Source organism: Salvelinus namaycush, chromosome 27 (assembly GCF_016432855.1).
Source record: "Salvelinus namaycush isolate Seneca chromosome 27, SaNama_1.0, whole genome shotgun sequence".
NCBI lineage: Eukaryota > Metazoa > Chordata > Actinopteri > Salmoniformes > Salmonidae > Salvelinus > Salvelinus namaycush.
In genome coordinates this window covers 36,953,652-36,974,341 of record NC_052333.1, presented here as the reverse complement: position 1 = coordinate 36,974,341, position 20,690 = coordinate 36,953,652, and the positions used below count along the sequence as shown (strand labels likewise).

Here is a 20,690-nt window from a genome sequence, read left to right as displayed (position 1 = left end):
CAAGTCTCTGAATGTCCTTGAGTGGCCCAGTCAGAGCCCGGACTTAAACATGATCGAACATCTCTGGAGATATCTGAAAATAGCTGAGCAGCGATGCACCCCATCCAACCTGACAGAGCTTGAGAGGATCTGAAGAGAAGAATGGGAGAAACTCCCCAAATACTGGTGTGCCAAGCTTGTAGCGTCATACCCAAGAAGAATCGAGGCTGTAATCACTGCCAAAGGTTCAACAAAGTACTAAGTAAAGGGTCTGAAAACGTATGTAAATACAATATTTCAGTTTTTATCTTTAATACATTTGCAAAAATGTCTAAAAACTTGTTTTGAATTTGTCATTATGGGTTATTGTGTGAAGATTGATGAGGGTGAAAAAACGATTTAATACATTTTAGAATAAGGCTGTAACGTAACAAAATGTGGAAAAAGTCAAGGGGTCTGAATACTTTCGGAATGCACTGTATATGTCTGATATGCTTTAGAATAACATGGTTTTGGAGGGAAATACCGGGTTACCCTGGAGAAAAGTAATTTATTCTAGGGATGGAACATTTGTAAAATACAGGGAAAATATTCCAAATATAGGCCTAGGGTTTCAAGTTTGATGATTTCAAATGTAATTTTTAATTTAATAATTAATATTTTGGATTCATTGCAACATTTACCTGGAGCTAATTCTGCAAATAGCACTGCTGGGTGATTTGAAAAGTCATAGTCAATTGATCAATAATATAATGATACTTTTAGCAAAAAATGTATCTTTCATTTACAATCTGTAGAAACTATGAGAATAGAAAGGTTCAGTGCTTTTGTGAAGCATCCCAGCACAGTTGAAAAAGATATGTCAAATAGAAATAGAAAATGGATGGTGTTAAGAGATATATGGGAGGGATTGAGTGGAGCTGAAGTGTTGGGACTAAAAACAACAAGATAACTCATGTCAAATATACTGTGTCCGTAAAAATTTTACAGATTCAGAACTTTTGTGAAACAGCACAGTTAAAAATATATGACAATCAGAAATCAGACTGGATGTTCTTCAGAGATAGAGTCGAGGGGTTGATTGTAGTTGAAGGATGGGATTAAAAACAAATGCTAAGTGTGCAAAGCTGTCATCAAGGCAAAGGGTGGCTACTTTGAAGAATCTAAAATATATTTCGATTTTGTTTAACACTTTGGTTACTACATGATTCCATATGTGTTATTTTATAGTTTTGATGTCTTCACTACTATTCTACCATGTAGAAAATAGTAAAAATAAAGATGAGTTTGTGTGTCCAAACTTTTGACTGGTACTGTATGTTTTCGATTTTTTAAAACAAATGTAATAATGTGTAATGAAAATGTAAACAAATGAAAAGCTGAAACGTCCTGAGTCAATACGTTAAGCATTCAACCCCTTTGTTATTGGCATGCATAAATAAGTTCAGGAGTAAAAATTTGCTTAATAAGTCATAAGTTGCATGAACTCACTCTGTGTGCAATAAAAGTGTTTAAAATTATTTTTGAATGACTACATCATCTCTGTACCCCACACATACTATTATCTATAAAGTCAAGGAGTGATTTTCAAACACAGATTCAACCACAAAGACCAGGGAGGTTTTCCAATGCCTCGCAAAGAAGGGCAACTATTGGTATATAGGTGATTTTCTTCTTTTTTTTACATTGAATATCCCTTTGAGCATGGTGAAGTTATTAATTACACTTTAGATAGTGTATCAATACACTCAGTCATTACAAAGATACAGGCGTCCTTCCTAACTCAGTTGCCAAAAAGGAAGGAAACCGCTCTGAGATTTCACCATGAGACCAATGGTGACTTTAAAAGAGTTAGAGTTTAATGGCTGTGATAGGAGAAAACTGAGGATGGATCAACAACATTGTAGATACTCTGACAGAGTGAAAAGAAGGAAGCCTGTACAGAATACAAATATTCCACAACATGCATCCTGCTTACATGCATCAGGTTTGCAACAAGGCGCTAAAGTAATATTGCAAAATATGTGGCAAAGCAATTAACTTTTTGTCCTTAATACAGAGTGCTATGTTAGAGGCAAATCCAATACAACAAATTACTGAGTACCACTCTCCATATTTTCAATCTTAGTGGTGTCATTATGTTATGGTATGCTTGTAATCGCTAAGGACTGGGAAGTTTTTCAGGATAAAAAAGAAATGGAATACGGCTAAGCACAGGCAAAACCTTTCAACAGGACAATAACCTAAAACACAAGACCAAATCTACACTGGAGTTGCTTACCAAGAAGACAGTGAATGTTCCTGAGTGGCTTAGTTACAGTTTTGACTTAAATCTGCTTGAAAATCTATGGCAAGACCTGAAAATGGTTGTCTAGCTATGATCAACCATCAATTTGACAGAGCTTGAAGAATTTTGAAAAGAATAAATGGGCAAATGTTGCTCAATCCAGGTATGGAAAGCTATTAGAGATTTACCCAGAAAGAGCCACAGTTGTAATCGCTGCCAAAGGTGATTCTAACATGTATTGACTCAGTGGGTTGAATCTCATCTACTCAAGATACATTTGATACAAATGTTAGAATTGTTCTTCCACTTTTACAACAGAGTTTTTGTGTAGATTGTTGACAAAAAATTACAATTAAATCCATTTTAATCCCACTTTGTAACATAAATACTTGTGCACACTTTCTGAAGGCACTGTATCAATTATTAATTTGTAGACAAACTGGATATTGAATTGTCTTTGGTTGTCAACCAAATATCAGCATTTGAAGGAGATATATCTTCTGCTTGGATAGTGCCATCTATGCCACTGACCTAGTCTGGCTTTAATTCCAGTTCGTCTACAAATTCATCATTGATATGATAGATTCACGTCTCCATCTCAACCAAAACCCAAAGAAAATAATAGGCCTAAATCAAATCAAACTTTACATCCACTTTAAATAATGTTTGATTCAGTCCTATTCTTTAAATTTTGATATTTGGTTCTGTTGTCAAGCAATCACAATTCTTTATTACTTTTGTAATACAGTAAATTGCCTACATTTAAGGCTATATTGCAAACTGTAACAGTATTTCTTCAACCTCAAAATGAGTAACAAATCCATGGCCACATTTTGAAGTGACTGTAACTATAAATGTCTTCTCATGTAATCATGAATGCATACAAAGGTCACAGGTTTGTGGAGATCTTCACAATTGCTATAATATTCAGTGCAGAATCTCGAACAACATTGATCACTTGCACTATGTCCTTTAACTGTAATCTCAACTGCAACCCCGGTCATTTGGTTGTGCTATTAGGTGAAGCACGGCGATGACACATTAAGTTGTATACATACCAAATATCTGGCATTGTATTTCCATTTTCATTTTGTTGTGCTTTTAAATGGTTAGAAGTACAGTGATACATTCAGATGACAACTAAACCAAAAATCAGGCATTGTCTTTCCGTTGGAATTTGGTTGTATCAGGACCCGGTGTGAGAAACAGTCACTAATAGTCGGCAGAACCCAGAAGATGAGGCAGACACAGCAGTACTAGAAACGGTGGTTTAATCAAGGTAAAAGATCTTCAGGCAAAAATATAAATCCACAACGTCAAAAGAAAAGCCAAGAGAAAAAATGGATATCCTCCAAAATACAAAGAAAATCCACAAAGTGGTAAGAACAGCAGGGAAAAAACAAACCTCATTAGACTAATCAAAAATAAACAAGAACAAAACCAGAGAACCTCTGGAAAATCCAACAAGAGAAATATATGTTCACAGCATGGCTGGGTGCTAACATACAAACACAGAGCAAAGAACTGAGGGACACTAATGGTTTAAATACCTACAAGGAAATGAGACACAGGTGAAAACAATAACTAGAAGGGAAAAAACAAAAGGTGCAATGGGGACATCTAGTGACCAAAACCTGAATAGTCCTGGCCAAAACCTGACAGGTTGTGCTTTTAGATGGTTGAAAGCATAGTGATAACACATTGGGAATTCAACAAACTTCTTTTTGAGTGCGTAAATAAAGGTTGAAATCGAATTGATCATTGACTTAACCAAATATGACCCAAATGTGCCTAGTGGGTCATCCCACATGTTGAGGAAACGACTGTATAAAATAGCTGACATAACGCCACCTCCGATGCTAAATATGTTGCAAATGACATCCTCATGGTTGTACTATTCAATAACGTGAATGGCACTTAGGTGATACAGTCTTACAAAACCTTACCCTGGAAGACATACAAAATACACTGAATGTATAAAACATTAGGAATACCTTAATATTGAGTTGCACCCCCTTTTGCCCTCAGAACAGCCTCAATTTGTAGGGGCATGGACTCTACAAGGTGTCGAAAGCATTCCACAGGGATGCTGGCCCATGTTGACTCCAATGCTTCCCACAATTGTTTCAAGATGGCTGGTTGTCCTTTGGATGGTGGACCATTCTTGATACACACGGAAAAGTGGTGAGCATGAAAAACCCAGCAGCGTTACAGTTCTTACATGTATTGAAACATTTTTGTTGTTGTCATTTAGCAGACGCCAGAGCGACTTACAGTTAGTGCATTCATCTTAATAAGATAGCTAGGTGGGACAACCACATATCTCAGTCATAGTAACTGTACATTTTCCCTCAATAAAGTACACTGTAAAACTTGATTGTTGTTTTGACAGTATTATACAATAAAGCTAACTGTAAAGTACAGTTATTTACAGTAAATTGCTGCAAATGGCAATGCACTCTAGGTGATTGTATGCGTAAACAGTAAATGATACCGTAAATTCCAAAGAAACTATGGTTTAAAAGTCTGAGCAGTCATTCTGATTCCCATGTAAAATAAGCTTTTTGAATGACTAAAACATCACCCAAAATATTTTTTTCCAGATAAAAATGCTCAAAATCAGACAAAAATGACTTTTCCTTCATGTCAAACTACCAGTAAGTCTGAAAATATACACTGAGTGGGCGGGGAGCTAGTAGGTTGAGTGGGCGGGGAGCTAGTAGGTTGAGTGGGCGGGGAGCTAGTAGAATGAGTGGGCGGGGAGCTAGTAGAATGAGTGGGCGGGGAGCTAGTAGACTGAGTGGGCGGGGAGCTAGTAGACTGAGTGGGCGGGGAGCTAGTAGACTGAGTGGGCGGGGAGCTAGTAGACTGAGTGGGAGGGGAGCTAGTAGGCTGAGTGGGCTGGGAGCTAGTAGGCTGAGAGCTAGTAGGCTGAGTGGGCGGGGAGCTAGTAGGCTGAGTGGGCGGGGAGCTAGTAGGCTGAGTGGGCGGGGAGCTAGTAGACTGAGTGGGCGGGGAGCTAGTAGACTGAGTGGGCGGGGAGCTAGTAGGCTGAGTGGGCTGGGAGCTAGTAGGCTGAGAGCTAGTAGGCTGAGTGGGTGGGGAGCTAGTAGGCTGAGTGGGCGGGGAGCTAGTAGGCTGAGTGGGCGGGGAGCTAGTAGACTGAGTGTGCGGGGAGCTAGTAGACTGAGTGGGCGGGGAGCTAGTAGACTGAGTGGGAGGGGAGCTAGTAGGCTGAGTGGGCTGGGAGCTAGTAGGCTGAGAGCTAGTAGGCTGAGTGGGTGGGGAGCTAGTAGGCTGAGTGGGCGGGAAGCTAGTAGGCTGAGTGGGCGGGGAACTTACCTTGACACACTCAAACCGGTCCACCAGGCACCTACTACCATACCCGTTCAAAGGCACTTACATCTTTTGTCTTGCCCATTCATTCATGTAAACACCTTACTCTGGTAAGGTCAAAATCAAAGTAAGCATACGCCGATTAAAACAACTGGTTTTCTGAGCAATCTTTCAAATTATTAGCGGTGTATTTGGTCTAAGCTTGTGCCAGCATGTGCCAAAGCTGTAACACTGGTAGTGCAACCCTCCATCTTATACGCAAGTGAAGTGAGTTTGAATAAACTGAAAGTATGCACCTTATAAATAGTTTTCACCAACAAACTTTATGTGTCCGAACTCAGAATCAAATAGTCTTCTCAAAAATAACACGGTCACTGTGGTAGAACGTTTATTTTGATTGGCTATTTTCTGCATTTATCAAAAGTCCCATCAGGTAGCCTGATTTCAGATGTGTCCATGTAAACAGGATCATTAAGGAAATTGTTATTCTTGCAAAGTATGTAAACGTTTTAAACAAACTATTATATTAATCTGACTATCCACAATAATCATATTATTTTGTGCTTGTAACCGCGCTTCATGTCTCAATTGTCTCCAATCCTTCTTTAACCTGTCTCCTCCCCTTCGTCTACACTGACTGAAGTGGATTTAACATGTGACATCAATACGAGATCGTAGCTTTCACCTGGATTCACCTGGTCAGTCTATGTCATGGAAAGAGCATGTCTTCCTAATGTTTTGTACACAAAGGTTTTGTACACTCAAATTGGATCAGCTTAAAACAAGGCTGTTTTAAGCTGATCCACTTAAGTCAGTATCCATGAGACTGCACCATCTATCAGTCAGTCTGAGGGCTCTATTCAATCTGTACCGCTGAAGATTGCACTATAGAAAGCTCATTTCCAATTGAGCGACATATGCAACAGTATACAATCTCCTTTAAAGCGGGAACATTGCCTTTAAATTTCAATCACGCTGAGCTTGATACGCTGACATGGATTGTATAGAACCCAAACAAATATTTCCAGTTCTTTCCCAGGGGACTGAATTTCAAGTCACTGTAAAACGGAAGACTTCAAAGTGTGCACTACAAAGCACAGGACGGTAGTAGGTTCAAAGGTGTTGTCGATTTAAACAACCTGAACAACACCCAGCTCAATAGACCTGAAGTAAAACCCTTCGTTTGGCTCACTAAAGGTTCAAACTCTTTTCTTTTTTCAAGTTGAATTGAGTCTTCCATTGTCATTAACCATATCAAAGAGTACAAATGCACAATCCCGTAGCATTCTCCCCTCGGGAGATTTCAGTTTCAGTTATCTATGCAATGAACGTCTCCATTTTTTTCTGAATGTGACGTTTATGGTTTAGTCATGCTTGGAGGTGTGTGCACGCCTGCATTACATCCTGTAGTTTCCCCTCAGATTACAGTGAAACATGACTGAACCGGCTCGGTGCCTCAAGGCCATACAGAGTCAAGTACTTCTTCAATAACCTAAAGTTCACACCTAAAGCAGCAACAATAGCCATATTACTTCGTCTGGAGTAACTCACCTGCTCTGCAACAGGTTTTTTTTATTGTATCAAAAATATCCTTCACTTTGAATTACCCCCTGTATATAGCCTCGCAATTGTTATTTTACTGCCGCTCTTTAATTATTTGTTACTTTATTCTCAACTTTTTTTTTAGGCATTTTCTTAAAACGACATTGTTGGTTATGGGCTTGTAAGTAAGCATTTCACTGTAAGGTCTACTACACCTGTTGTATTCAGCGCATGTGACAAATACAATTTGATTTGATTTACTAGCAAAAGAGCCTTACAATGGGGACATAAGCTTGATAAACCCTTCACGGCGCTACAAGCCGGAGAAAGGAGAAGCCGAGGTCTGTTGAAATCGTTTTCTGTGTGGATAAATGTGTCCTGAGAAACACCTCTGTATAGTGTGCCCCAATGTACTACAATTGGCCCAAGGCCTGCTTTCCCGTTCCCTGAGCCTAACTTCTGACCATTTAGCATGTATAAAATGACTGGTTCAAACTGACCATGTCATCCACCCTGTTAGCGGCTGTTTGCCCTGAACAATATATCAACAGTGTAATAATATGTCTGTAATAATGTATAATTGTCGACACGCCTATAACTAAGCTCTCTCTTTCAGCTGCAGGTAGCAGTTAAACTGGTCTAGATATGCGTGTCTGTGTGTAATCAAAACAGGAACAGTTGTTTATGGCTTGGCCGAGAGATAGAAACTAATAGGGTGTAATGTGGCAATGTATGCAGTGCAGAATTAATCATAGAGACTGAACAGACCACTGTTGGATACCTTCATTTGGATGCTACCATATGTAACCTACTGCCCGTGTATAGAACTTTAACTGTGTGTAACTGCCCCTGAATATACAGCATTAAGAGTGGATGTGGCACGTGACAAAAAGAGAACCATAAACTATAAGCCTCAGAGAGTTTCACAAACTCTTAAGTGGCCAATGCAACATTTTCAACTTGATCTTACATTGATATTGATTTCCTGCTCTCAAGAAAGGCTGTTGGAATGGTGTGCGTGTGTCTGAGAGAGTGCCTGTATGTGTGAGTGCATTGGGGTGTGTGTATGCTGCCACATGTACAGTGTGTGCGTAGGTAGGTGAGTGTGTCTAGGATATCTGAACAGGTGTGTGTGTGTATGTGTGTATTTGCTGTTGTGTGTGACTGATGGAATCCCCTTGTCCTCCTACTTAAGTGCTTTAGCCACGGCTGAGTAGGCGATGTGTATCTCTGTGTCGTTGGGGCAGGTAGAGGAGAACTCCTCGCGGGCGTACGCAGCGTCCAGGTATCGCCACAGGTTGGAGAGAGACTTAGGGATGGAGAAAGTGCGATACTTCAGACACACCACCTTCGGGTCGGACAGAGAGACAGAGAAAAAGAGAAGAAGAAAGGGAGAGTTATTTCCCCCATTGCACATCATCCTGTAAAACAGTTTTGATTCATACATCTCTACATGCACAGTTCTAATGTTGCTTATAGTGTTCATAGTGTCATCTGTACTTTTTAGCTTTTAGCTTCAGTGTGTAAATTCTGCGTCAATATATTTAGTCTGTATATTCTGCTTATTGTCCGTCTGTATATTCTGTTTATTGTGGCAGCACCATTTCACTGAGTCAAATTCCTATACATGCAAATGTATTTGGTGAATAAAGGTGATTCTGATTCTGAATACACGTGGCCACTAAATAACCCCCCAAAAAGTAACATACAAAAACGTTAAGACAAGAAAAGTAACAGTTATAGCCAATAAATATAATTGTGCATTTGTAGTCCAAACAATAATGATCAAAAGAGCCCATTGGATCTGCCTGAACACTATTGTGAATATGTCCTTGTGATCTTACTTTGCAGTTTTCACTGGTTACTACTGTACATTTGGGAACATTTAGCAAACAAGTGGTCCACCAACCCCAATTAATACTGATTTGATTATAGACCTCACGCTAGGCCACAAGCAGGGCTTAAAACAAAGGATTACCTTGACAATGTTCAGCTTGGGAAGCAAGTTGCAGTCGGCCAGAGTGAGGACCTGCCCATCCAGGAAGGGACGGGAGGAGGAAGTGACATCATCAGCGCTATTCTCGTCAATCTCGTCAGGAAGTGGGGAGCCAAGGTATTCGTCTAGCTTCTTCAGGGCCTTGAGCAAGCCTTTCTCTAGGTCTGACCATGCAGAGAACACACAAAGTACAACACGTTGATTAAGACTGAAACACGTACATAAACTGTAGTACGATCAAAGATAAAGCTCCTCAGTAGTATCACGCAAGTAAAGCCTTCATTGAGCTCCCTGCGATTAGACTGAAACAAACCTCTGAAAGAAGGAATTGAATGTGCTGCACCATGAAACAATATGACTCTTATATATAGAATAGTAATTATATTTCTATTGTGCATTCAGAAAGTATTCAGACCCCTTCACTTTATCTACATTTTGTTACGTTACAGCCTTATTCTAAAATTGATTAATTAAGCAATAAGGCACAAGGGGGTGTGGTATATGGCCAATATACAATGGCTAATGGCTGTTCTTGAGCACGACGCATCGCGGAGTGCCTGGACACAGCCCTTAGCCGTGGTATATTGGCCATATACCACAAACCCCTGTGTCACGGCCGTCGAAGGGGGGAGACCAAGGCGCAGCGTGATAAGCGTACATTTTTCTTTATTTAAAGAATGAACACTGAACAAAACGAACAAAATAACAAAACGAACCGTGAAGCTAATATGGCTAGTGCAGACAGGTAACTAAACATAGAATAAGAACCCACAAATACCCAAGGGAAAATGGCAACCTAAATATGATCCCCAATCAGAGACAACGATAAACAGCTGCCTCTGATTGGGAACCAATTCAGGCCACCATAGACCTACATATGCCTAGGCTTACAAACACCCCTAGACATACAAAAACCCTAGACAATACGAAACAAGCATACCCACCCTCGTCACACCCTGACCTAACCAAAATAATAAAGAAAACATAGATAACTAAGGTCAGGGCGTGACACCCTGAGGTGTCTTATTGCTATTATAAACTGGTTACCAATGTAATTAGAGCAGTAAAAATAAATGTTTTGTCATACCAGTGGTATACGGTCTGATATACCATGGCTGTCAGCCAATCAGCATTCATGGGTGAACAACCCAGTTTATAAATGAAAAATGTTCCTCATCAATCTACAAACAATACCCCATAATGACCAAGCAAAAACAGGTTTTTATAAATATTTGCAAATGTATTAAAAATAAAAAACAGAAATACCTTATTTACATAAGTATTCAGACCCTTTGCTATGAGACTCAAAATTGAGCTCAGGTGCATCCTGTTTCCATTGATCATCCTTGAGATGCTTCTACAACTTGATTTGAGTCCACCTGTGGGAAATTCAATTGTTTGGACATGATTTGGAAAGGCACACACCTGTCTATATAAGGTCCCACAGTTGACAGTGCATGTCAGAACAAAAACCAAGTCATGAGGTCGAAGGAATTGTCCGTAGAGCTCCGAGACAGGATTATGTCGAGGCATAGATCTGGGGAAGGGTACCAAATAATTTCTGCAGCATTGAAAGTCCCCAAGAACACAGTGGCCTCAATCATTCTTAAATGGAAGAAGTTTTGAACCACCAAGACTCTTTCTAGAGCTGGCCGGGCGGCCAAACTGAGAAATCTGGAGAGAAGGGCTTTGGTCATGGAGGTCACCAAGAACCTGATGGTCACTCTGACAGAGCTCCAGAGTTCCTCTGTGGAGATGGGAGAACCTTCCAGAAGAACAACCATCTATGCATCAATTCACCAATCAGAACTTTATGGTAGAGTGGCCAGACGGAAGCCACTCCTCAGTAAAAGGCACATGACAGCCCACTTGGAGATTCTCTGGTCTGATGAAACCAAGATTGAACTCTTTGGCCTGAATGACAAGCATCACATCTGGAGGAAACCTGGCACCATACCTGCGGTGAAGCATGCTGTGGGATGTCTACCAACGGCAGGGACTGGGAGACTAGTCAGGATTGAGGGCAAGATGAACGAGCAAAGTACAGAGAGAACATTGATGAAAACCTGCACCAGAGCGCTCAGGACCTCAGACCGGGGCGAAGGTTCACCTTACATCAGGACAATGACCCTAAGCACACAGCCAAGACAACGCAGGAGTGGCTTCGGGACAAGTCTCTGCATGTCCTTGAGTGACTCAGCCAGAGCCCGGACTTGAACCCGATGGAACATCTCTGGAGAGACCTGAAAATAGCTGTGCAGCAACGCTTACCATCCAACCTGACAGTTTTGAGAGGATATGCAGAGAAGAATGGGAGAAACTCCCCAAATACAGGTGTGCCAAGCTTGTAGCGTCATACCCAAGAAGACTTGAGGCTGATACCGCTGCCAAAGGTGCATCAATAACGTACTGAGTAAAGAATCTGAATACTAATGTAAATGGAACACTTCCATTTTTCAGATTTCTAAAAATCTGTTTTTGCTTTGTCATTATGGGGTATTGTGCGTAGATTGATGAGGGGAAAAAACAATTCAATACATTTTAGAATAAGGCAGTAACGTAACAAAATGTGGAAAAAGTCAAGGGGTCTGAATACTTTCCAAATGCCCTGTATGCTAATATCATTACAACATTATTTGAATAAAAACAAAAAACATGGTTTAAAGGACTTGAGGCACAGTTGTAAATTGTTGAACCAAGAGTCATTTAAAATGTCCTTTTGAATCTTTGCACGTGACAATTGATTATCTGAGTAGAGGGTACAACATGCGACCGCTTTGTGAAGAGACGCCAAGCTCAGAGACGCCAAGTTCAGGGCATAATGCCATTAACAAAGACATTCCCTGCTGTTTTTGGAAAACAGAGACAGATTGTGGGAGCTTCTTGCAGGTGCTTGTGACGATACCAGTATTGCAATATTTTTTCCATGAAAAAAATGAAAACACGAAGCAGGCCAAACTCTTTGGTCATTTAAAAACCTGATGTACAGTATATAAAACATTGTGTGCTATAGCTTGGAAAATAAATAAATGTGACTCTCGATGACAACATAATGACGTTTGTTTCCAACATTAGGGTTGTTTTCCTAAAGAAGTTACATCTGCTTCGTGTTTTGTTCCCTTTCCACAATACTAACGAGCATCGTGATACTGGTATCGTCCCATGCAACAATGTTGTTGTACATGAAGGGTCGGGCTCAGTTCATCCTGATTTGACATTGTCACTCACGGTCATGGAGCTGGGGGTTTGAATTCTTGATGTAGGCTGAGAACTTGGAGAACACGTCTAGGCCGGCTGTGTTAGACTCAGGGCTCCTGGAAGCCAGGCGTGGGTACCTGTTGAGGGGGTGGCGGAGGCATAGAACATTTCAGTCAGTTAGGTATCACGAAGAAAACATATTGTCTTCCGAGAGGAACATAAAAAACGAATGTTAAATACATAAAGTATCAAAAGCCTTCATGCAAGTACAGTACATAAACGATCAACATACTCTACAGAGGCAAACAACAGATACAAATGATTCTTCAACACAACAATGGCACATGTAACATAGACCTGGAAGGGTATGAAATGTTGCTTGATACAAGTAGCAACATAACTGTCTGGTGGTATGATCAGAGGATGGATAGAAGGATAAAATGATGGAAGGAGTGATTACTTTGGAGGGGACAGGTTCTCCTCCAGGAACTCTTCTATCTTGTTGGTGTCGGTTTTCACCTCCGTCCCGTAGAGCAGGAAGGGGGGCTGAGCGCCAGGGGCCAGGTCCTTAAGGATGTCTGGTTTCCTATCAAGAGACAGAAAATGACAGAGGAAGAAACAGGGATGCTCTTTAATTATTTGTTACTTTTATTTCTTTTTTTTGTGTGTATTTTTCTTAAAACTGCATTGTCGGTTAAGGGCTTGTAAGTAAGCATTTCACTGTAAGGTCTACACTTGTTGTATTCGGCGAGTGTGACAAATAAAATTGGATTTGATTTGAAACAATGACAGAATTAGAGGGAGTGAGAAAGAGGTAGAAGGTGGAGACATATGAGCGTATGTGAATGTGAAAAATTCATACGTTTGTGACAAAAAAAGGGTTAAGTCCTACTATACTGAACAAAAATATAAAACGTAACATGCAACAAAGATTTTACTGAGTTACAGTTCATATAAGGAAATCAGTCAACTTAAATAAATTCATTAGGCCCTAATCTGTGGATTTCACATGACTGGGCAGCGGTGCAGCCACCCCCTGGGGAGCCAGGCCCAGCCAATCAGAATGAGTTTTTCCCCACAAAAGGGTTTTATTGCAGTCAGAAATACTCCTCAGCCCCCCATCACAAGGTGCACCTGTGTAATGATCATGTTGTTCAATCAGCTTCTTGATATGCCACACCAGTCAGGTGGATGGATTATATTGGCAAAGGAGAAATGCTTCTTATCAGGGATGTAAGCAAATTTGTGCATAAAATGTTAAAGAAAATAAGCTTTTTGTGCGTATGGAACATTCCCCGATTTTTTATTTATTTTAGCTCATGAAACATGGAACCAACATGTTACATGTTGCGTTTATATTTTTGTTCAGTGTAGAAATGAGTTTACATGGGTACAAGATGGTGTATAAAGACAGATAGTAAGCTTAGACATGTGCAAATGTAATAGAAATGTATATGTAATAGAAATACAGATTGATAGGTATTAGACCTCTTCATGTCCACGGTGGTGACGTTGAAAGTGACTCCTTTGAGCCACAGCACCATGAAGAGACGCTGGGAGAATGGACAGTTGCCAATGCTCTGGCCATCACTGCCTGCCTAGAATGGGATAGAAGTCCTTATATTATGGTCATTCATCCGAACAAGAAGATCATATACTACCGAAGATCGATAGGGGAAGTCAAACAGGGATCACATGGTTCTAGATTAATTCTAAACATAAATATGGGCAACACTATAAAGTTGCCTACATAAGCAAAATGATTTGGAATTGTACATAGCTTAGATGTAACATGTAAGGTGAGTGAGAATGGAAGTGACAATAATGTGTGTAGTTGAAATGTTTTCATAGGAGGAATTAAACTGTTTTAGTCAAATATACAATGCAATGTGTGAAAGAGTAGGGCCTGTGGGTCTCTTGAAATTTGAATGGTGGGAAAATGGACAAGAAGTCAGCATTTTAAGCTGCTACCACAAGGACATCTTTCATACATGAACAAAAAAAAAGCTACACATCTACATATTCACAGAGAAATCCTTATAGGTCATGGACCATGAGAGCAGGAAACAATACTCACTATTTTTATATTGGATAATTTCCTCCAAATGACCACACCCCTGGTGTCACGCCCTGACCTTAGCGAGCCTTTATATGTCTCTATTTGGTTTGGTCAGGGTGTGATTTGGGGTGGGTATTCTATGTTCTTTAGTTCTATTATTTGTATTTCTATGTTTTGGCCGGGTAGGGTTCTCAATCAGGGACAGCTGTCTATCTTTGTCTCTGATTGAGAACCATACTTAGGTATCCCTTTTTCCCCACATGTCTTTGTGGGAAGTTGTCTTTGTTTGTTGGCACTATAGCTTTTAGCTTCACGGTTGTTTTGGATTGTGTATTGTTTTTGTCGGCGTCATATGAAATAAAGGAATATGTACGCTCACCACGCTGCACATTGGTCCTCTTCATTCAACGGCTGTGACACCTGGGCTGCTCTGGCCAGTTTACTAAATATAGATTTAAGGAGCCTATATGGCATATGTATTATCTTAATGTACATTTAATAAGATTCGTACATTTTCTGGCCATTCAACTGAAGTGCCAAATGGAGTACAGCAATAAGCATAGCTTCTGTTAATAAATAGCCCAATGTAATTCTATCTTATTAAATATAGGCTATTGCCTGCTATGAAAGCCATTAGGCCTTCTCTAGGCATTCCTTCTTCGAACAAATTCCGCGAAGGACCAGTGACAACTAGTGACAACCTTCTCACCGATAGGTAATCTTGTTTTAGAAATGCTTGGGCTATTATGATGTTTCAGTAAAATAGATGACACCGTAGACTACCACATAGTGACATGTTGATAGCGTAATGTAATGGCGCATTGTTTACAAAGTAACGTGTCCAAGATATGATTATGCATATCAGAGCAGAATGGATTTTGATGATGTCGCTTACCTTCACAAAAAGTTCAACTTGAAGTCTATCTTCGTCACTCATCTTTTTGTTTCAAGTGTTGCCGCTGGAATTGGAAGACCTAAAGGTGACGCAGGGCAGTTTAGTTTTGGGAGGGGAAACACCTGTCAATGTGCAGTCTTACACACATTTGTTTATAGGCCTATTAGGTTCATTTCAATAATAAACAGAAAACCGATGTCAACCAAGGGCTTGGCCGCACTATCTGCTATGACAGACATATTCTGTAGCTTATATAAACGAATACAAACAAGCATCAGAAAACAAGGTCTTACTGTAAACCGTTATGACTTAATAGCAACCTTCCAAGAGATTTTGTTGAGTAAGAATGTAGTCTAAATTGTAACAAATGTATAATTTCCTTACCTCGCTCACGTTATGTGTGGACTTGCAGTAAACGTCTTGTCAGTTTCCCCTCCCTCTGTGTTGCTCGCTACACACTCATTCCTCCATTTCCTGATGGTGGAAGGTCCCCGTACAAGCCAACACTCAACTAGCAACAAGTGATGTTTAGTACTCCGTTGGTAACCTAGCCGACTCAACTCAACTCCACCGATTGTGCGTGTATGTGAGAGAGAGATGTGGAAAAGAGAAGGGCTAAGAAGGGAAGGTGTAATTACATTTCCCCGACAATTAGTCTATAGTAGGACATCTATGCAATTTGGGTTATTAAATTAAAAAAATAAGGCAATACAACGTGGAAGGAATTGCACCTGTACTAGCCCAAAGGCCGGCAGACCGCGATATTGAGTCGTTTCATTTTCTAATGCTGTCACGTTCCTGACCTGTTTTCTGTTAGTTTTTGTATGTGTTAGTTGGTCAGGACGTGAGTTTGGGTGGGCAGTCTATGTTTTCTGTTTCTATGTTGGTTAATGGGTACCTAATATGGCTCTCAATTAGAGGCAGGTGTGTGTCGTTTCCTCTGATTGAGAGTCATATTAAGGTAGGTGTTTTCACACTGTTTGTTGTGGGTGGTTGTCTCCTGTGTCAGTGTCTGTATGTTACGCCACACGGGACTGTTCTCGGTATGTTTGTTCGGTCGGTTTTTGTGTAGTCAGTTTTCCTGTTATTGCGTTCTTCGTGTTTCATGTAAGTTCGTCGTCCAGGTCTGGCTACATCGTTTATTTGTTTTGTTAATTATTCAAGTGTAGTTCGTTTTTTCGTCTTGTTTAATAAATCATGTCATTTCACAACGCTGCGCCTTGGTTCAATCCATGCTCGAACACCGTTACAAATGCAGCCTACTTACTGTACATGAAGATATTTAAATGTCGGTTGTCTGCTCATCGGGTCAGGCACTCAAGCGTCAGTGATAAGCTTATGTAACAGACCTTTGAAAGTGTTGTGTGACACTTAATCAGGTGTTCTGGTGTATTCCTTTTCTGAAATGTGTCATTATGTAGGTAGACAATTATCTACATATTTTCATATTTGACGAATTCAATTTCCTGGAATATTGTGATATCATGACAATTAGGTGGGTTTATTCATGTTTATATGCTCTGCGCCAGAAGGGTATAAAACACAAGCTACTATATATAATACCATTGTTATCACATGATGTGTACATAACATTACATTCCTCAGGGGAAACAGATGCTGTGTTTAAATCTTGCCTTTGAGATCAATGAGAGGTGCTTATATATATTGAAGTGCTCATTATGAAAAATGTATATGTAGGTGTTCGGTGTGGTAGAACCCCACTGAATCCGAAATCAAACCCACCAGTCATCTGAATTAAGTACTATTTTCTGGACATTTGACAGCATCGGGCCTAGTCGTGGATTCATCAATGTGCTGTCGTCTCTCTCATGCACTTGATGGCGCTATTGGTTTGAAAGTGAGTTGCAGGGAAAGATTCCATCAGCCTGTCTGCCAGCTGAGTTTGGCTGCCAAAGCTGCTAATGGTGTCAGGGTGGAATCTCCTACTGTACAAGACACATTAACGTAGGCTAATGTGAATAGACACCCAAATGATGCACACTGACACTAGCTTGATGTCCACACACTGGCTCAATCCTTACCCTAGCCATAGCCTAACCCTAGATGTTTCATAAGTTTGTCTTTTATTTATTTGACCATTTGCTCAGTTACAGTTTCTTATGTTTGACAGATTGGCAGCCTCCTAACTAAAGCAGTATTTGTTCAACTTATTATCATGCAAACATCCATTATTGTTTCAGCATTTTGACCAAACAGTACATTCTCAATAAAATGTCTGAATATAAAAGTGTAGACGACACTATTGTGTCAACAATGAAAAACAGCTCCTTTTATTTCCGTTTTGTGACACGACTTAATTAATTTATTATTCAGAATAATATTACAGCATTGGTATATGTGTTCAGTAGAGTAGTGTAAAGGCACTTCAAGTTGTTGCATATCATAGTTGCAAGTATTATTCAGTTGATAAATGTTATTAAAGTAGATGAGGAGTTTAAAAACAATTCTGAGCTCACGGTGCCAAACCTAGTTAATAGAGGATGGAGACAAAGTAGTCTGAAACCTGTTTAAACAGTGTGAAACAGGTTTAAACAGTGTGAACAGAAGTGTAACAGGTTTAAACAATACTGTGAACAGAAGTCATTTTTTGTCACCGGATATCCAGTCTAAACACCCCAGGCCATCAGGGCGGCGCTGAGGGCTACAGTCACAGAGACCTGGACGGAGCTGGCCCCGTTACACAGGTCTGTCTGGCAGCATGAGAAGCTGCTCGTGATACCAGCACCCAGGATGGTTGTAGTGATGGTCTTGCCACACAGGTCTGTGTCCAGACAACCACGGGTGTGGAGTTTCAGAGCCCCAGTGGCATTGAAATCTAGATGGAATGAGATGTTGGACAAAACATTAGGAACACCTCTTTCCATGACACAGACTGACCAGGTGAATCCAGGTGAAAGCTATGATCCCTTATTCATGTCACTTGTTAAATCCACTTCAATCAGTGTAGATGAAGGGGAGGACTCAGTTGCACTGATACATTTGAGACATGGATTGTGTTATGTGTGCCATTTAGAGGGCAAGACAAAAGATGTAAGTGCCTTTTAACAGGGTATGGTAGTAGGTGCCAGGCACACTAGTTTGAGTGTGTCAAGAACTGCAACGCTGCTGGATTTTTCATGCTCAACAGTTTCAAGTGTGTATCAAGAATGGTCTACCACCCAAAGGACATCCAGCCAACTTGACACAACTGTGGGAAGCATTAGAGTCAACATGGGCCAGCATCCCTTTGGAAAGCTTTCGACACCTTGTAGAATCCATGCCCCAACGAATTGAGGCTGTCCTGAGGGCAAAAGTGGGTGCAACTCAATATTATGAAGGTGTTCCTAATGTTTTGTACACCCAGTGAATGCTAATTCATTGCATATTCACAAGTTTTTGTGTACAGGTTTCCTTACTTGCTTCTCCGGTGAAGCAGTTGAGAGTGGAGTTGTCACACACCATGTTTGTGGGAAGGAAACATGTCCCAAAGATCCCCACACTGCACTGCTTACAGGTCAAGGACTGGGCTGTGGAACATGGAGGAGAGGCAAGAGAAGTTGATGAATCATGTGCAGTTCAACACAATACAATACAATACGACACAAACAATGATACAGTAGGTAGATAGGAGAACCTGACTGAACGTCATGAGTGGCATCAGGTGGAAGAATGAAAGAAGACAGGTTGACGTCATACCTATAACTCACTCAGCAATTCACAATAAAAAGCTGAAACGTACATGTTTAGACATTCACAGTATGTATAGGTATTAGGTATATACATGAAAATGAGTGGTCGATTGTATACTGTGTAAATTGATGTTGTACACATAGCGCAGCCCTGAAACTAGAAGTGTGTTTAGTGGCTTCTCTTATCTACAAGTTTGCCAATTAAATGTGGTTCAGTCATTACAATAGAGTCAAAATCCTCTTATTAGTGAAGGTGCTGCTACCACAGGAGAATAAACTTGTCATACAGTATAAGAACGTTCTCGGTACCCATGGAAAATATCCATCATTTTTACTGGTAATCAGACTAAAACAATAGAAAGCACTCTCAGGTTCTTCAAACTCCTTTGTTGGATACAGAATATGTGACATGCATCCCACGGATGTCTACCACCATATCATATTACAATTTTATAGCCTTAGAAAATAAAAGCACCTAGTACAGAATTTGCGAAAAACCTGAACTAATCAAATCACAACCTATTACTGTATCTGTCTTTGAATATTGCCATAGGAACAGATGAAGCTGATGTGACTTACCCACTGCTATGAAGACCACCAGGACAGTCAGCGCAATCAAAATGTTACTCTTCATCTTCTTGTAGGAGGGTAGTGTTTGTTGTTGTCAATAGGAGGCCTAATCGCAGAATGTACTCACTTTATAGAGACTGGAAAGAATGGGGAAATGTCCAGTTTCCTGCTAAAGGTGTGATGCAGATGGAGACTAGAATGAAGTAGAGCGGGTTTTAATGCCTTCCATGAGGGTGCTAAGAGGACATTTGCCTGAAAAGAAGTCTGGAATGCAGACAGTATCATATCATTTACATCACATTGGATTGCTCAGTCAAAAAGTGGATTTAATTGAACATCTTTGTTGGATTATCTGTTCAATCCTTTCACACACACAAAAATACATCATGTATCAAAATCAAAATCAAGTTTATTTTATATAGCCCTTCGTACATCAGCTAATATCTCGAAGTGCTGTACAGAATCCCAGCCTAAAACCCCAAACAGCAAGCAATGCAGGTGTAGAAGCACGGTGGCTAGGAAAAACTCCCTAGAAAGGCCAAAACCTAGGAAGAAACCTAGAGAGGAACCAGGCTATGAGGGGTGGCCAGTCCTCTTCTGGCTGTGCCGGGTGGAGATTATAACAGAACATGGCCAAGATGTTCAAAATGTTCATAAGTGACAAGCATGGTCAAATAATAATCAGGAATAAATGTCAGTTGGCTTTTCATAGCCGATCATTAAGAGTTGAAAACAGCAGGTCTGGGACAGGTAGGGGTTCCATAACCGCAGGCAGAACAGTTGAAACTGGAACAGCAGCAAGGCCAGGTGGACTGGGGACAGCAAGGAGTCATCATGCCCGGTAGTCCTGACGTATGGTCCTAGGGCTCAGGTTCTCCGAGAGAGAGAAAGAAAGAGAGAAGGAGAGAATTAGAGAGAGCATACTTAAATTCACACAGGACACTGGATAAGACAGGAGAAGTACTCTAGATATAACCAACTGACCCTAGCCCCCCGACACATAAACTACTGCAGCATAAATACTGGAGGCTGAGACAGGAGGGGTCAGGAGACACTGTGGCCCCATCCGATGATACCCCCGGACAGGGCCAAACAGGAAGGATATAACCCCACCCACTTTGCCAAAGCACAGCCCCCGC

General features: G+C 40.6%; 2 protein-coding genes across 2 annotated transcripts; both read right to left on the bottom strand.

Annotated features, from left to right (window-relative positions):
- Window positions 1-6,333: 6,333 nt before the first annotated feature.
- LOC120022637 (chloride intracellular channel protein 1-like) lies at window positions 6,334-13,930 on the bottom strand. The gene is made up of 5 exons (XM_038966613.1): window positions 13,827-13,930; window positions 12,799-12,924; window positions 12,369-12,475; window positions 9,123-9,304; window positions 6,334-8,492 (listed from the first exon to the last, which is right to left on the bottom strand). The coding sequence occupies exons 1-5, from the start codon at window positions 13,880-13,882 to the stop codon at window positions 8,331-8,333; spliced, it is 633 nt and encodes a 210-aa protein (XP_038822541.1). The 5' UTR covers window positions 13,883-13,930; the 3' UTR covers window positions 6,334-8,330.
- Window positions 13,931-17,919: 3,989 nt separating this feature from the next.
- Window positions 17,920-19,615, bottom strand: lye (lymphocyte antigen-6, epidermis). The gene is made up of 3 exons (XM_038966293.1): window positions 19,561-19,615; window positions 18,709-18,819; window positions 17,920-18,128 (listed from the first exon to the last, which is right to left on the bottom strand). The coding sequence occupies exons 1-3, from the start codon at window positions 19,613-19,615 to the stop codon at window positions 17,920-17,922; spliced, it is 375 nt and encodes a 124-aa protein (XP_038822221.1).
- Between the last annotated feature and the right edge of the window lie 1,075 nt (window positions 19,616-20,690).

What these genes read in the sequence shown, in the direction of transcription:
- LOC120022637 (XM_038966613.1), bottom strand. Translation starts at nt 13,882, where the DNA reads ATGGTGCTGTGGCTCAAAGGAGTCACTTTCAACGTCACCACCGTGGAC. An exon ending in GAGAACCTGTCCCCTCCAAA is followed by an intron (nt 12,476 to 12,798) that starts GTAATCACTCCT and finishes CCCCCTCAACAG; the next exon opens with GTACCCACGCCTGGCTTCCA. An exon ending in AAACCCCCAGCTCCATGACC is followed by an intron (nt 9,305 to 12,368) that starts GTGAGTGACAAT and finishes CTGCATGGTCAG; the next exon opens with ACCTAGAGAAAGGCTTGCTC.
- lye (XM_038966293.1), bottom strand. Translation starts at nt 19,615, where the DNA reads ATGAAGAGTAACATTTTGATTGCGCTGACTGTCCTGGTGGTCTTCATA. An exon ending in GGTGGTCTTCATAGCAGTGG is followed by an intron (nt 18,820 to 19,560) that starts GTAAGTCACATC and finishes CATGTTCCACAG; the next exon opens with CCCAGTCCTTGACCTGTAAG. An exon ending in CTGCTTCACCGGAGAAGCAA is followed by an intron (nt 18,129 to 18,708) that starts GTAAGGAAACCT and finishes CATTCCATCTAG; the next exon opens with ATTTCAATGCCACTGGGGCT.